General features: G+C 38.4%; 1 protein-coding gene across 1 annotated transcript in view; it reads right to left on the bottom strand.

Moving 5' to 3' along the window:
• The window catches only part of ANO4 (anoctamin 4), a 451,959-nt gene that overhangs the window by 213,602 nt on the left and 219,989 nt on the right, over positions 1-18,368 (bottom strand). Inside the window, exon 5 of the mRNA XM_027107320.1 lies at positions 3,266-3,370. Within this exon, the coding sequence (XP_026963121.1) occupies positions 3,266-3,370 (105 nt within the window). The remainder of the gene's footprint in view (positions 1-3,265; positions 3,371-18,368) is intronic.

Below are 18,368 nucleotides of genomic sequence, written 5' to 3'. Positions count from 1 at the left end.
TTATGCCTAGTACAGTACCTGGCATATGACAGGTGAGATGGATACATGAATGGATGGATAAAATAACTCTTTCCTTCCTATAAGCCATACATCTGATACAGGGGAAGTTGAAAAACAACTTATGGACGGTTAACCATTCTGAGACATCTTCTTTTGAACAGATGAAGCTATACTTAGGGCATAAGCAATATAGGAAAAAATGTATTTTACCATGTAGAAGAATGGTAGAGGATTTCTTGCATCCAGATGTAACAACATAAGAATCAAACTGTAAAAATCCAAAGTAGTTCATTTTTTCCTAATCATTTTTATCTCACTTTTTATTTAGCATAACAAGGACTGACATACAATGAAATATTGACTTTATCATATATTAATCATATCGCCTGGGGAGGTATATTCACCTTTAAAATGGAGAAAATAGTATCTATTAATTACAGTTGTTTTAACAATGACAAGAGATAGTAAGGGAGAGCACTTACTATGATGGCTGCTAAGACACTCAAGAAATGTTTGAAACATGCGCGCACACACGCACGCGCGCACACACACACACACACACACACAGAGTCTTCTAGCTCAATCTTGAAGGTCATACATATATGTCCACAAATTCTAAGAAACAGTGAAATCTTTCCATCATCCTGCTAATCCCAATAAAAACATTTGTAGCAGACAAGGAGTTTTACTGATGTTCAAATCCTATATTTTTTACATTTTTTATATTTTGGTCTTTCAAAGCTTTCTACAAACAATAATCTAAGGTACAGTCCCTTGAAGAACCAAGCCATGTGTTTTTATACTTAGAAATTTCAATGAACTGGTTAAACATCTGAATCATATTTGGAATCTCTAGTTAGACTCTAAAGGTAGATAAACGGCCCAAATCTTTCTTACACGAGTTGCCCCAGACTGTGTGGACAGCTTCCCAAACCTACTTAGCATAAAACTTGTTTTTTAAACAAGAAAATAAACAGATTAATTCTCAAACATTGGAAAATTCTTAAACCTATAAAACTTGATTTGCTTTCTAAAATGAAGTAATATTTCCCTTTTCTTGTTTTTAAATTTAAATATTAAGTTCTCACAAACTTGTACTCTTCTACTTGTTCATAAAGAGATCACCATTCTAAACTATAAAACAGTTAACATCATAAACAAATGTGTTTTTACTAAGGTGTGCTCACAAAAACTATGATAAAAATAGTCTTATGAACATTTAGTTCATTTTTTTTACAATATTACTAGCTTTTTGATAAGTTTTTTTAACATCTTTATTGGAGTATAATTGCTTTACAATGGTGTGTTAGTTTCTGCTTTATAACAAAGTGAATCAGCTATACGTATACATATATCCCCATAACTCTTCCCTCTTGCATCTCCCTCCGTCTCACCCTCTCTATCCCACCCCTCTAGGTGGTCACAAAGCACCGAGCTGATCTCCGTGTGCTATGCGGCTGCTTCTCACTAGCTATCAGTTTTACATCTGGTAGTGTATGTATGTTCACGCCACTCTCTCACTTTGTCCCAGCTTACCCTTCCCCCTCCCCGTGTCCTCAAGTCCATTCTCTAGTAGATCTGCGTCTTTATTCCCATCCTAAGATCATTCAGCCCTAAAAAAATCGAAGTTCATCTCCTATATCTGCATAGAAGCCAGCTTTTATCATTTATTAAAAAAAAATCCTTTCAGCAAAGTATAATCTATCATCTTTCAAATCAAAGGAAGTAATTACACAATTTTATAACTTTCCATGAAAAGTTAATTTCTTTCCAATGTCTATTAATTTGATTTTTATTCTCCTGGGGACATTTTTTCGCTTTTATTCAGTAACCTAGTATGAAGGGATTGCCCACCCAGAACAAATAGTTGGTCCTCTTATAGTCTTCATTAAAAATATTTCTCTCAGGGCTTCCCTGGTGGCGCAGTGGTTGGGAGTCCGCCTGCCGATGCAGGGAACATGGGTTCGTGCCCTGGTCCGGGGGGATCCCACATGCCGCGGAGCGGCTGGGCCCGTGAGCCATGGCCGCTGAGCCTGCGTGTCCGGAGCCTGTGCTCCGCAACGGGAGGGGCCACAACAGTGAGAGGCCCGCGTACCGCAAAAAAAAAAAAAAAAAAAAAAAAATATTTCTCTCAGAAGTAGCCTCATCTCCTTCAATTCCAGGATCCTTCACCTCAGTGTTTAAACCCTATACCAAGTACATTCATGAAGGAATTAAACGAAGGGTAGGAGACTCTCCATTCCACTCTGGTCTCCATTATTTATCTTATTATGTCAGCACTTAACTTCTCCCACCCTGAGCTGTCCTACCTGTAAAGTGGACTTAGTAATTACCCCATAAGGTCAGGAGGGTAGTGCAATGACAAAAGGGGATAAATAGTACTAAAATGCTTTAAAATGTTCACAGAAAATATAGAAATATAAATATAATTTAGAAATATGTATTTCATTGTATAGAAATGCAATGTCACAAAACTAAAAGTAGCAAAAGATTGCAGTAGTTCTTTATACAAGGCTCGTCCAGTCTACACTCTTCAAATCCAATATTACATAATACTATTTGATATTAAAAGACTAACATTATCTAGAATTAGAGCTCTGACAGCAGAACATGAATGCTGATGACTTAGTATGTGATACTGCATCCCCAACCTCAATGCTAAATCTCTAACCTGAGCAAATGTATTGATTATGATAAAGTTCTTAGTGAAAACTGTATAACAATAAAACAGCGGAAGAAGAGTAAACCTTGATTAATCAAAATGCTTAGAAAAGAGGAGTTTACTTCTCGGTCACGGCCCAGCATCAATGACTCCAATACCCATTTTGGACAATAAAATTCCCCTGATTTCAGCTTACTGCGTCAACATTTACTTCTTACTACTGATATCTGAGTGAAGGAATAGTATTCTGTTTTCTTAAAGATTTTTCTTTGATTATGATTAATCAAGGAATCTAAAAAATTATAATACCCAGTTACTTACTAAATATTATAGCATACTAACTATACAGAATTTATAATCCCTCTACAGTTTTCCCACTAGGCTTCATCGAAGACCCCAAAGCTATGTGGTTCAGTTTCAAAAATTAAACCAGCATTTCACTAACCATCTCTTCTGGTATCAAAATTATTTTACACAGCATCTCTTTTAAGACATCATTTTATTTTAAAGCTTGGCATCTAAGGTTTCTAGTTTTACTACCCCTCCCAAGTGTTATAACACTTTCTCCTTTCACGGTGAATTTAAAATGGGAGTGAAACTTACTTTCTTGTATTGCATTAAGAATCTCTGAAAAGTCCACATCACTCTTTGGCCCGTCAGGTAGTATTTGCATATCCAGCTGGTAGCTTTGCAAATCCACACCTCCTTCTAGAGAAACGAAAGATATTCATGGAGTTTGCACTGGTTATCAGACAGCCCAGCATCAGGGTCCCAAGGAGAAGCAATGTCAAAATCTAAAAAGAACAGCCAGCTGGTTTGCCAATGATCCTCCCACGTGGACAAATGACTTTTAAAAAATGAGGAACATTACCAGCCATTTGCCCCTTATGGGACCAGAAAGGTTTAATTGTATTTCCAAGGCAAAAATAAGGCAATTACTTTATTAAAATACCACATACTTCATAGTATTTATGGATGATTTCCTAGGTGAAGAATATAATATGCTAGCCTCCACCCAAGGACATTTAAAATTATTCTCAGCTTCTACATGGCTAAAAAGGGACATTCACCACTAATACTTTATGAAACCATCTTCCTTAAAATGGTAATAATTTATTTAAAGGAAAGGATTTAATATTCCTGATATCACGGAAAAACGGTATCAATTTTTTCTCTCACAGTTGGACTTCCCCTGTTATATCATTTACTTTTCAATTATACCAGAATACTTTAATTTATTCTATGAAGTAGTTAAGGCCCTTGTACTAGGTTTGCCCAGTGTATTTTTGGTGTGTTCTAAAGAAAGAGGGTTTTTTAATGCTGCTCCACACACCTATACGACATTTAAGGAAGTCAAAGAAACCAAGATATCAAAAAATAGCTTTATCATTGATAATAATAAATCTCTGAATGCTTCTTAAAATAATCAGTAAGAACATCTCAATCTGATGAGTCTGGAAGGGCTAAACGTCAGTGCTAAACTAAACAGAGCGCCTGATACATAAAATGGGGCACACTCTAGCTTCCAAAATTTTTGTAGAAATAATTCTTTTATAAGCCCAGGAATTATTCTTAGCCTTGAATAAAATTTCAGTTACATCCCTAAAACTCAAGAAGAATGACACAGTTGCTATCTTACAAGAACACTCATTCTGGGAGGGGAATGCACACAAGTAACTATAATAGAAGGTGAGCCTTAGGAGGGCAGGAACTTTTGTCTGCATGCTATAACCCATCACTTAGAACAGTGTCTAGCAGAGTAGGCCCTGAACTAATGTAGATGGAACGAATTTATGAGGATAGGCGGTACTTAGGAAACAAAGGCAGGAGAGTAACAAAGGTATAAGCTCAGATTCTGGAGGCAGACAAACCAGCATTCAAATTCTTACTAGGGAACACCAAATCTCTCTAGATCTTAGTTTCCTCATCCATGAAATGGGTGATTGTAACAGTCACACAGAGTAGCCATGAGGATTAAATGAGATAATGCATGAAAAGCTCTTAGCTGTCATAGCACTCAGTAAATGGAAGCCATTACTATTATCATCCATAATAATTTATTATATAGCAACACTGGCATTTCTACAGAAACTATCCAGCCAATTGAATAATGAGAAAGAATCCGTAAGTCAATTATTTGGGACCAGCATGCATTTAAAGTGACAGTTAAGCACTGCAGACACAGCAGTGAATTTTTTTTTTTTTTTTTTTTTTTTTGCGGTACGCGGGCCTCTCACTGTTGTGGCCTCTTCCGTTGCGGAGCACAGGCTCCGGACGCACAGGCTCAGCGGCCATGGCTCACGGGCCCAGCCACTCCGCGGCATGTGGGATCTTCCCGGACCAGGGCACGAACACGTGTCCCCTGCATCGGCAGGTGGACTCTCAACCACTGCGCCACCAGGGAAGCCCCAGCAGTGAATTTTTAAATGCATGCATTCAGTTGGCTCATTGCAAGGGCTGAAGTTATCGGTGAGACTAAGCTTCTCAATGGAACAGAACAAAGATGTCTTCCTGCTGGCCCAGAATTTAAATGAGCTATCTGCTTTTTTCTCCACCATGGCCAGCTACCTTGAATGGGTAGGGAAAAGTTTTGATGCTTTTCAGCCTCTACTAAGGCTAGTCACCTTTGTTCTGCTCAATAACCAAAGACCCAAAGATCTCACAATGACATCGACAGGGAAAAAAAAAAAAATTCAATACCACTTTTCAGCCAGGCTGCGTGCTATGTACTTTATTATCTCACTTAGTTTTTACTCTAACCTTGAAAAGGAGGTGCAGTAAGAAGTAGTAATTTGCCCCCAAAAGCTATTAAGTTGTAAAGATGTAATACCAACCCATGCCCTTAACTGGTCTTTAAAATCACACATACAAGCAGTCAAAAACACAGGCTGTTAGAAATAAGACAATTTACCAATTTTCACTGGACTTAACAATAGTCCAGGACTTCACACCAGGACAAAAGTCATTACATAACCTAAAAAGCAAATGACTTCTAAAATAGTCTAATAAATAGAAGCCCAATTTATTTCCTTGCTGTTTGTCACAGGAGTTCATAAATTCATGTGGAAGTAGTTATGACTATGAAATAACTCATTTTTCATAACTGAAAGTCCATAATTTTTAATAAATTTTTTGTTAGAGGACAGGTAAGAGCATAAGAAGTCACAAAAGAAGAAACATAAAGAGGCATTCAGGTCATCAAAGTCTGTCTTTAAAGAATATTAAAGACGTGGGGAAGAAAAAAGTGAAGAAAGTGGATATAAGGATACAGATAAAAATATAGATATATCTCAAGTACACTAAAAACCACACTATTTTATATGACTAGAAAAGGAAGAAAATACTGCATTAGGTACAGAAGTTCTCTCATCTGTGAAATGGGTATATTTTGTTTTATTCTTTATTTTTTCTATGTTTTTCACAATATGCAAAATATTTTAAAGTTATTTAAAAATTCAGATTGTGGCAGTAGAGGATATTAAGTTTTTAAAATTAAGGATTCAAGACTTAAAGACTACAGATGTTAAACCATTAAGGAACTAATTTAATAAAACTTTTTCCAAATTAATACAATTCTTAACCTATATAAGTCAATCTAAATTGCAAGATACAACATTCTATTCATAGTAAACATTAAGATCGCATTTAGAATCCTTAAAATATAAGGCATTTTTCTTCCTCTGCTCTAGAAGAAATACAAAATTTATTTATTTTATGAAATACAAGACGTATTTCATAAAGTCCAAAAAAGTGTATTTTATGAAAATATACTTTCATAAGATATAAGGGTCTGGAATTTCCGGCAGTAAGTCATTCACTAAAGTCTAAGATGACGAAGTAGGGGATGCTGTAAAACAAGGACTACTGTACACTTTCCTAAATGGAGAGTGATCACTGGACAAGGATATTTTCAAATGAATCCGTCAAGGTGACAATCTTCACCCTTAGCACGTTCTGCCCAAGTGAAAGAGCCTGAATAACTTCAATATACAAGAAGTTGTGTGTCTACTTTGGACTTCTGATATTTAATTAATCATTGTTAATCCTGTAGTGTTGGTGTGACTTCTAAAAGTTGAGAATTGGACTTCTTCCTATGGTCACGGATGTCTCTGACTTTGAGTCAAAACACAAAGCTCTGAAAAAACTAGGCAAGTGGGTGAAGGTGTCATGGTTTCAAACTGAAGGGCCTCAGTAATTGACATGCAACTAAGTGCAATCCCAAGAAAAGGAAACAAATAAGTTACATTATAGAGGGAAGCTAAAAAGATTTCCTAAAGATGTGGAGAACCTACTGAACAACTTTTAGCTTTTCTTTTTTCTTTTTTCTTTTTTTTTTTTGCGGTACACGGGCCTCTCACTGTTGTGGCCTCTCCCGTTGCGGAGCACAGGCTCCGGACGCGCAGGCTCAGCGGCCATGGCTCACGGGCCCAGCCGCTCCGCGGCATGTGGGATCTTCCCGGACTGGGGCACGAACCCGTGTCCCCTGCATCGGCAGGCGGACTCTCAACCACTGTGCCACCAGGGAAGCCCTGAACAATTTTTAAAAATGAAAAACAGCAACAAAATTCATGTGCTCTCCAAATTTACCTTTAGCTTTTCTCACACTTGATTGACAGGAGTAAATTCAAATCTTAATTGTGATTTGTAGTATGAGTAAAACTGAAAGTAGTTTCGATAAAAAGTAACCTTGATAACAGCACTTGCATTCAATAAAACGTCTTCAGCTGAGCAAACGTCTTAAAAATTCACTTTAGATTTGTACCTGGCGTACATGGATTTTAGCTAAATGCTTATATATAAAAGGGACCAAAAAAAGCTTCAAATATGAATTTCTTAGTTACCAAATATGTCGATTCCTCTCCCATCCCAACCATCTCTGTCTATAGAAATCCCTTTCTACTTTTAAGGCCCCTCCTAAATGCTCTGCGCTTCAAGCATTTCTTGATTCTAACAAGTAAATAACCTTTTTCACCCACTGAACCCACATAGCTATCTATATCTTATCTTTTTTACAGTACATGTTTTCCATCAAAATTACCTAGCACCGTGTAGACACAGACAAATGTGAGTTCCTAGTCCTCCCTGTCTAGATTTCTTCCTCATCTCTAGCACCTTCGACTAGATTGTAAGTTGATGCAGGCCTGGCACCAAACTGCATCCACCTTTTTGTCTCCTACAGAACCTAGGACAAGGCCTTGAACATATTAGTGTCTCGGTTAAAGCTCTTTTACGGCAATTTCACATTACTAGCAACAGCAGTGGATACTGACTAAGAAAATGTCCCAGCTTTCCTTTCTAGTCCACAACTTTAACACATCTTGATAGGGTATCTATAGATCAGGGGTGCCCAACCCCTGGGCCGAGGATGGGTACCTCGGAGATGAGTGGAGGGGGAGCAAGAGAAGCTTCATCTGCCACTCTCCACTGCTCGCGTTACTCCCTGAACCAACCACCAGACCCCGGCCCGTGGAAAAGTTGTCTTTCACGAAACTGGTCCCTGGTGCCAAAAAGGTTGGGGACCGCTGCTATAGATGATTATGAAAGTCATATTCTAAATCATACATTTGCTCTTCCCTTCCCTTCTTTTTAAAATTTGTCAAATAATAAAGAAAACCTTCAAGTACCAAAGAGCTTATAACGAAAATCAGCAGTGGACAACTCTACCCCTTCTTCAACCCCAATCCTATATCCTCAGTCCAACCACTTTTAAGAGTTTCTGTTTTTACTTCCTTTAGATCTCTCTATATGTGTATCCCATTGTTTCTTGATCAATTTTATACAGTTGACCCTTGAACAACTCGGGTTTGAACTGCATAGGTCCACTTATACAGGACTATTTTTCAAGAGTAAATAGTACAGTACTTAAGAGTGCACGTGGTTGAATCCGCTGATGGGAAGGAACCACTGACTGGGAGAGCCAACTATATATTATATGCAGATTAACCGCCTCCCCCCATTGTTTAAGGATCAAATATCTGTTACATAGTTTTCTGCTATGATACAAGACAATATAACTTACTATTACTGCCACTCCCCCTTGCCCCCCACTCACCCATCAAATCATTATTATCGATATAATTTTTCTATTATATTGCCTTAGTATAGTGGCTTTAAATAAATTACTTAAAATTCAATTTTTTTGTTCAATCAAATACAGATGATCTTATATTTGCAAGTTAACACAAAATGATATAAAAAGCATATTTTGACACTACACTGACCTGGATTTAAATTCCATTTTTCTGTGTTCCTAAGCCATTAAATAATGAACCTCATTTTCCTCATTTATAAAATGAAGGGACAATTTTTTGAGCTCTTTTAAAAATTATCAATTATTTACACATATGTAAATAATTTGGTTCATAGTGTTAAGCGATCAAGATCCACTAAAAATTTTAAGTGATATATTCCTTCTCTGCAAAATGAGGGCCAATTCCAGGTTTAGGACCTATACTAAATAAAAACAATTTAGTAAAAAAAAAAAAAAATCCTGTAATTTGGATTTGGAATAGTTACTCCACATTGAAACAAGTAAAGGAAAGTGTGACAAATCAAATCTTAACTTCCCCATGAAACACAAAAGATGGAGGACCCTGTAAAGTAAGCTTAAGGGGACAAATGGTATTTTCCATGACTACCTCATAATAAATGATGCTCTATCTAAGCTTCTGTCTACATTCAATTTATATTCTGCAAATAAAATTGGTAGTTCCTGTCCAGAGAGGTATATTTAATACAAATCCTCAAATGCAGCATTTTTTACAGAATAGAGAGCAGTGATATTTCAACACTTGATACAAATATCTAAAATGAACCCTCACATGTAATATTTTTGGACTTAATAGGCTGCAAAGACACCATTTTTGAAACTGGGAGTGTGTTTTCAATTCCCCATGAATGAATTCAGTGTTCCTAAGACAGTGTTAAGATGGCGAATGATATTAAGAAGGGAGGGAGGTACAATCTGTCTTCTTTTCAGACTTTCCCTATATCAGCCAGTGTCCACAATAAATCTTCTAGGAAGGAAGCAGGGAAATGAACCCAATTCTTCTGGAGGATCTGACATTGGAAACCCTAGATTTACTTGTGGGATATTTCACTGGTTCTGGAAAAACTTTCCATTTGTGTTTCTTAACTTCATTTATAGTGCTTACCAAACTCTATTTAGTGTACCATAAGCTAAAAAACCTTCACAACAGAAGATGCTTCATACGTGCTATTGTAAAAAGACACACAAATCCCACTCTTTCATATTAGTGTTGCTTAACTATAAATCTAGTGATTTGCAAGATCATTCTTTTATAGAAGAAAGCTCGGCTTTGTATTAGCAGGAATACACAGATTGATTCACCCACACCCATCACTATCAAAGCTAAAGACATTTCTTCAAATGATTAACACTGAGTAGTTCTAAGGACCCAATTCTGGACTGGGTCCTTACTGGAGAACCATATTTAGCTAACAGCGGGTGAATGTTTCTCAGGTCTAAAATGGAAATAATAATCCCACTGCTTCAGCCAGTAATGGCTGATCTTCAACAAAATTACTTCTATGTTTCCCAGGATTGGCAAGATAGTGATCTCCTAAATTATACAGAATGCCTGCATTAAGAGTTCCAAAGAGGGCCTGGAAACCAGAGCTGCAAAGCCTTAAATGGCAGGAAGGATTTGTGTGGGAGTGTAGGCAGGGCTCCATGGGGGTCTTCTAATCTCCTAGATGCTGAGTTCTGTTGCTATGACAACGGTGACTCTTGCCGAGGAAGGGAAGAGAGAAACTCAGGATTAGCAGGGGTTACGGAGTAGAAACCATGATACCTTCACCATCACTATAATGTTGTTTACTCTTTTAACTTGCACAGTAAATCTTCAGAAGGGCCTAAGATGAATGTATGAAAGAGAATGGCCTTGCAAAACAACAAGCCTCTTGAGAGCCAGGGCTCTGTCCATCTGGTGCATCGGCCTCTTATCTCTAACTCAGGGAATTAAGTAAGTAGAGCAGAAGCTTACTATTAACCGTCTATCTACCACAATGAAGAACTTAGTTTAGGTTTAGGGCTCAGGCCACTAGTTATAGTCATATGATCTTGAGTTAGTATTTATTTAAATCTCTCCAAGCTTCTTAAATATAAAGTTATTTGAAGTAGACTTGGGCAGAAGATGCAGTTCTGAATTCCATTAAAACACAACACTCTTTCCAGAAATAGTTGTCTCTGTGGATGCCTTTTCTGTAGCTTTTCTTTACTCACTTTGTATATTCAAATGGTTGTGAAAAGATTCTTCAGAAAATTCTCTCTAAATGCACTACATAGGTCAAAATATGTGCATATGTCCCTCAGCAAAGGGGAAAAAGTGAACATTTCTAAGGGAAGAATTTGGTATGTATTTTTGGAAAACTCCATTTTGTTACTCAGCAAATGATAGCAAGGCGCACAGATCCCAATGCCCACATTTCAAGGCTCAAAACAGCTTCTTTTCCTAAGCACCCCTCTATTTACTAAACTCACATCACACATTTTACAAAACACCCACTTAAAGAGGAAGAGATTCAAATGAAGGATGATTAGCGTTATTTCTAAACCATAGTTTAGAAAGATACCACATTCACCTTCAAGGCAATGAGAAATAAAACAGAGGCCCAAAGTAGCTTATACTTTTTCTCCCACATATTCTCAAAGCCATGTGGAAGATCTTATCTTCCAGCCACACCAAAAATCCATTTCACAAATAGAAAAGTAAATATATATTTTCATCCAAGCTTCAGATTCATTCAAGAAGAGTAGCCAGATTCCTCAGGTTCAATAAAGAAGTTTCAGGCACAATTCTCAGTAAAATGTCTGTTCCGGATAAGGTGATGAGAAAACACTAAATTTCACACTCAACTATTTTCACCCTCAAGGAAAAACAACTGGCTCAGTGGGAAAAAACACTCCTAAGAAACTAAAGACATGGGTTTTAGCTAGGGTCCATCAATGACTAATTTTGTACTTTTCGTCAAGCAATTTCATTTCCTGAGGCACAGTAAAGCAGGGCTAATTCTGCCTCACAGACCACTGTGAGAACTCAGTGAGATGCAGGAGAAATATTTGTGGAAGCCCTTTGGAGACAATGGAGCATCATCTAACATAAGGGGGTGGTACCATGATTATTATTGTGGTCAAGATTAGCCATATGTTTACTTTTTTCCCCTAAAGAATGAGCTGAATCTTGACTCTCATCTTGGCAGAACTAGAAACAAGTCAGCCAACACACAAGTCTTTCTTTGCTGTCTTTCTTTTTTCAAATCTCTGCTTAATTGCTCCTTTTCTCTCCTTTTCCCCACAGCGTCTGGTACTTACGTTAAACAGAATGTGAAAGGTACTTGCTGAGTTAATTCTGTTTCCCTAATTTGAGACCAGGCCTTGACATAATACTGGAATTTGAAAAAGGGAAGATGAAAAAACAAAGGTCTAATGCAGAGTAGAACAAAAATGATGCTACAAAGTGGAGCATCACTGATATAGAAAGAAATAACTGGTTAAGGTGACTATGTTTTCAGTGGAATCTAGTGGTCCCTTCCTCAATATAGTCTTCTTATGCTACGGGTTGAACTATTACAGGGCTTTAAATTTTCCAAAGGTTTGGTATACAAACTTGCTAGAAATATTGCTACCAAGTTGTCTGAAGAAGGTAATGAGAGAATCAAACCACCAGAGTTGGAATCCTGCCTCCGCCACTTACTGGCTGTGTGTTTTGGGGCAAGTTACTTAAACCTTCTCTGTGCCTTAGTTTCCCCAACCATAAAATAAGGCTGACAGCATGAGGATATTATGGAATTAAATGAAATAATGCATGCAAATAGCTTAACAGTTTTTGAGGTTGGGAATACAGTAGAGTACTTAAGGGGGGCTGTAATTTTATTATTGTCAAACATTTAGTACCGTCTGTATACAGATAGCATAAGACGACAGTATACAGATGACATGTATACATGTTGTTCTAGCTCACTGGAAACAACAAAATCCTAAAGTTTCTCTCCTGTGAAATCAACTTGTCCCAGCATTTAAATACATATCTATATAAGGGAAAAATAATCATGCATAAAAGGGGAAAGGGAGATAAAAGGAATTGTGTTAGAAATTACTTGGGAAAATAATGAAATATATCAGCAAAACATCATTTTACCAACTCCAGAAGAGAATAAAGGACAAATTCTGTGACTAATGGCATTTCCCTAGGACTATACGATGGGCCTATCATATAAAGGAAAAGCAATAGAAGAAATATTTTAGATTTCACAAAGCTTCTAATTCTATTTTGTGTGGCACAGTCATTAAACTGGGATAATGTGACCCATACTCACTAAGCTTTACACTTTCAAATTCAAAAATTCGCGATCAGTGCTTCAGTTGACTCTGTTCTTGACCCTTAAATGACAGTTCCAAGCCTGGTGCTATTTAATACTTTTATTATTGGCCTATAAAGTGGAACGATATTCATTAATTACGAGCGGCTAAAAGATAAGGCCAAAATGAAATCAGTACACAAGAGAAACATCTGAAACAATCAGAAGGAAAGAGAAATCATACAAATACAAGATGAAGGTGAACAGCTCCTGCGTCAGTGCAGCATAAAGGGAAACCGTCTTAATTGTTAACCTGGCTCAAGTTAACTGGGAAACTGCTCTATGCTTCAAGGACCGAGTGAGAAATGCTTCTGGGACATAAGTACTTTCAGGCTTGTGAATTTTGTCTAGGATGATGGTGACAACAAAAATGATCCTTTGCTCCTGTCGCCTTACTGTGCAAGGATCATAAAGAGCATTTTACATGAATGAATTTACCTGGCATAACAATGCCACATAGGGTTGCCAGATATAACACATAAAAATATAGGGTGCTCAGGTAATTTGAATTTCAAATAAACTAATACATTTTTATCATAAGTCTGCCTCATGCAATTCATGGGACATTCTTACACCAAAAGGTATTTGTCGTTTATCTGAAATTTAACCAAGTCCTGTGTTTCATCTGGCAACCCTAACACTGTGAGACAGTATTGCTCATTTTGCTGATGAGGAAAAAGATTCAGAGAAATCAAGTCATTTGCCCAAGTCTGCATAGCTATTAGGGAACATATGTGGGTTTAAAACATCTAACAGGGCTTCCCTGGTGGCGCGGTGGTTGAGGGTCCGCCTGCCAATGCAGAGGACGCGGGTTCGTGCCCCGGTCCGGGAGGGTCCCGCGTGCCGCGGAGCGGCTGGGCCCGTGAGCCATGGCCGCTGAGCCTGCGCGTCCGGGGCCTGTGCTCCGCAACGGGAGAGGCCACAGCAGTGAGAGGCCCGCGCACCGCAAAAAACAAACAAACAAACAAACAAAAAAAACATCTAACAGCAAAGCTTGCACTGCTCACCACTATAATGCACTATTATTACGCTCTTTCCTATATCTGAATGGCCACCCCTCCGTCTTCCTGTTGATGTCTTAGCTGACCTTCAAAGTCCAATCTGTAGAATCCTTCTTATATCTTTTCCCTAGTAATAATGTTTCCATAATTTTATTTATATCTCTATTCTAGCCCTTAATACAATGAATTCTATTATAGCAGGTTAAGTAGTGGATATTCTTCCATGTACATTTCCCTTTTCTAACATCACCTCTATTTCCTTTTGGGGAAATGTCTTTCCCTTACTGTGTGCTGCCTGGGTGGGAGGAGAAATCAAGGCGTCCTATCCTCCTATTATCAAAGCTGAAGAGGGAGGCCTCCTCTGTCCTATCCTTTTATCTCTCATCACTCACTGCCCAACCAAGGGAAAGGCACATGGCTGATAGAATCTCTTCCAGGTCTTCAAAAACGGAGCCAAATGATGCAAAAACCAAGAAAAATGGTAAGGGTTCGTTTATTCCAGAAAGTCAAATAGTCCTTCTCTTGGTATCTGTTCCTTTTCCAAGGCCAGTTCTCCAGCCTTTCCATCCATATCCTTCAAATTTAAATTCCTTCTTTGCTTGGATTAAATAATTGCTTTCAGTTATTTATAACCAAAGAGCCCTGACTCATGGTCTTTCTGGACATGACTGTGAGCTCCCCAAGGTCCATGTGCAATAGAGTTCTACACCATTCCAGCCCCAATGAAGTACCCTCCAAATAAATATTTGTTAGGACATAGTAGGCACTCAGAAGTGTTTGTAAACTCAAAGGGGAATAAATGAACTGAAATTGTTCAGGGCTGATGGCACAGAAGATCTACACGATTTTCTTGTTCTTTCTTTTCGACCAGTCTGAGTGGGCTTTTAGAAAGTGCTTTGGGAATCGAGATTATTAACTTTGTAAAAAGTAGATGGATGATTTAATAGGCCTCACTATGACTAAAATGCACACGCTGCTTCTAAGATCTATGATTCACTGCAAATAAGAAACTCGGTTTGAGAGCTCTTCTATCATCTCCCAACAGAGAACGATGATGCATTAGTAGAAGTACACTAAAAATAAAAGGATGGAATTGAAGTCACATCTACCTTAATAACGTGTTTTAAATACATATATTTTCAAAAACAGGTTTCTAATCATAATTTGTTTAATATGATTTTTCTTAACGATAATTATGTGCTAAAGAATTGGTTTTATTTATATTTTCAACCAATAGCCAATGCAAGCAGGGTTCAAGAATTGATGATAAAATTATGATAGATAAACGTAGTGATGCGTGTTTTAAGGTAAGAGCAGTGACAAGATATGCTGACATCACACCATTAGGAAATATCTTAACATTTCTTCAAATGTTTATTACATTAATATCAGTAGAGGATGTCAAAGACTGACTCTTCTCTGACTGGGTCAAACACAAACAGAATATTCTGTACAATTCTGGGCACTGTATTTCCAAAGATGCAGTAATGAAATAAGACTTTTTCTAAGAGTGGAGTGGGTAGGATGGTAAACAAGGTGAAAACCATGCTGTTTGAAGGAAGCATCGAAGGAACTAGAAAATGTTTCAGTTGGCAAATAGCTCAAGATGAGTTTTTGAACAACTAAAAGATCAGCATTGAAAGAAGAATAGATTTACCCTGCATAGCTTCAGAATGCAAACCTATACCCAGTGAGTGCAATAGATTGCGACAAACAGCAAATAATCAGCCTTTGATAAGGCTTCCAAGTTCTGACCAGTTGGATCAGAAAGGCTTTTGGGAGGAAGGGGGATTTGGGATACACTTTGAGGAATGAGAAGGGCTTGAGGGAGATGCATTGAGGTAGGGGCATTCCAAAAAGAGCGAGGAACTTGAATAATAGAGAACTGGAAGAGTAAAAGCCTACTTGAGAAATAGTGCAGAGCTGTGGAGAAAGTAGAACAAGGCAGGTTACCTAGTATAAAAGATGCCAGGAAAAATAGGGAGAGGTGAAACTGTAGAGGTTTCAAAAACTGGGCTCACTGGGCCTTCCAGAATTCTCTTCCCATCAGCCTTTTCTCAGATTGGCCCCTTCATCTTCTTGCTTTCATGAAAGCCTGGCTCTTCCCAGAGGTCACAGCTTCCCCGTGGCTCTTTCCTATGGTACTATTTTTGTCCCACAGCCCTGACATCAAAGGATCTGGAGAATGGGGGGTGGGGGGGCGGGTGTCTTCCTTGAGTCCTCATGCCACCTTCAGACCATTGTTCTTCCCCCTTCCCTAAACTCTCCCAGCCTTGAATCTCAGGTTGTTTTATTATATCACCTTCTCTCCGTGTCATCACTGCACCCACGTGCTGCTTCCAGATCATGCTTCCTCATTTCCTGATGAGGGTACCTCCTGGCTTATGTCACTCTCCCAAAACTATTCAATTCAATTTCAATATCTATGTAGATGATCCTTCCCAAACCCTGGCCTCTCATTCTGAGAATACTTTCCTCCACTGACCTTGCCCTCCATCCTCACTAACTTCATACCCTAACCTCAACCTCATCATTACTAATAACAACAGCGCCCTTCTTAGTATCAGTGCCCTGCATTCTACTCTTTCACTACCATCTCTTTTCAGCTCTTCTTCCCCTGTCCTAACCTCAGTACGCTTTAATCCCCTCTTGAACCTCCAACCAAGTGATCCTATCAACTTTCCACTGAAACTCACTCCCCGCTCCGGATGTCTTCACTTCCCTGTGTATTAAGCTTAAAACACATGATCGACTGTTATCATTCTCTCTAGTGCACCTTTGATTCCCTCTCTCTCCCCCTTTTCCTAATTCCTTGGTAAAATCAAAACCCTGACTAAATATAACTCTATATATTGATATATTCTTTGTTTTCATTCACGTAGCTAAACAAGGTCAAAGAAAAACACACAACCATGGTAACTAGTCCTAGTTTAATTTCATGACCATGAACCTCAAACAGCCATTTAATGTGGGCCGGCAACCACATTCCACCGTTTACACCATCCTACCATCCTCTCAAACAATCTTACTCCCTTCTCGTTCTCAGTTATGACCTTCCTTACCACATTACAGATAAAACTGAAACAGCAGCAAAAGAACTTCTCAGACCCTCCTCACATTGCCAACATCTACACACTCTCCCTTCCCATCTGTTATCACAGATAAACTGTTCATGATTCTGTTGTGCACACGGCTCTCATTTCTCTCACCAATCCTCACATCATGAATTCTTCCCTCTCCCCAACGCCACTTATCTGCTGGAGATTTGCTATTTTGCAAAGAAACTCTCTTGACCTCGCTTCTCCCCTGGCGGCTGCCCTAGTTCTTCGCTACCCTTCACAGCAAAACTACTTTTAAAAAGTTGTCTATATTCTCAGTATCCAATTCATATGCTTCCATTCTGTCTGAGACACACTTTAATCAGAGTTTCATCCCTACCACTTCACCAAAGCTGTCCTTCTCAAAATCACCATCGATCTCCACTTTACTAAAATCAACGGCCAATTCTTATTTCTCATCTTACTTGACTTTTAGCAACATTTAACCTAGATAATCACTCCTCTCCTTGTGATAAACTTTCTTTACTTAACTTCCAAGACGTGTAATTTCTGGCTTCTCTCCACCCTTGCTGGCCATTCCTTCTCGGCCTTCTTTGCTTGTGTTTTGCTTTTCATGTTCTGACCTTTACTATTGGGGTGTACCAGATTTCAGCCCTTAATCCTCTCCCCCTTCTCCATCTGGTCATCTCAGATGACTTGTCAACAACAGTCGATTTTATATCTCCTTCCCAGACCAATCTCTCAAACTCCAAATATGTTTATCCCACCACCTACGTGATCTCTCCAGTTGCCCACAGACTCCGATCCTGACCCCACTTCTGCCCTCAAATCCACTAAGTCTGCTTTGCCTTCAGCCTTCTCCATCTCAGTTGATACCAAACACATTTACTCAAGTCAAAAACCATATAGTCATACTTAGCTCTCCTTTCTCTCTTATCCCACATCTAATCCATTGAAACTCTGTGGCCCAACTTTATTTTATTTTTAAATTTTTTATTGGAGTATAGTTGCTTTACAATGTTGTGTTAGTTTTTACTGTGCAGCAAAGTGAATCAGCTATACGTATACATGTATCCCCTCTTTTTTGGAGTTTCTTCCCATTTAGGTCACCACAGAGCACTGAGTAGAGTTCCCTGTGCTTTACAGTAGGTTCTCCTTAGTTATCTATTTTTACATAACATCAATATTGTATATATGTCAATCCCCGTCTCCCAATTCATCCCACTCCCCCCTTGGTATCCATGTTTGTTCTCTACGTCTGTGTCT

This window comes from Aethalodelphis obliquidens, unplaced genomic scaffold (assembly GCF_003676395.1).
Source record: "Aethalodelphis obliquidens isolate GAN/ISIS:26980383/991018 unplaced genomic scaffold, ASM367639v1 scaffold8, whole genome shotgun sequence".
Taxonomy (NCBI): Eukaryota; Metazoa; Chordata; class Mammalia; order Artiodactyla; family Delphinidae; genus Aethalodelphis; species Aethalodelphis obliquidens.
The sequence above is the reverse complement of the archived record's forward strand: the minus strand, read 5'-3'. Positions and strand labels throughout refer to the sequence as shown.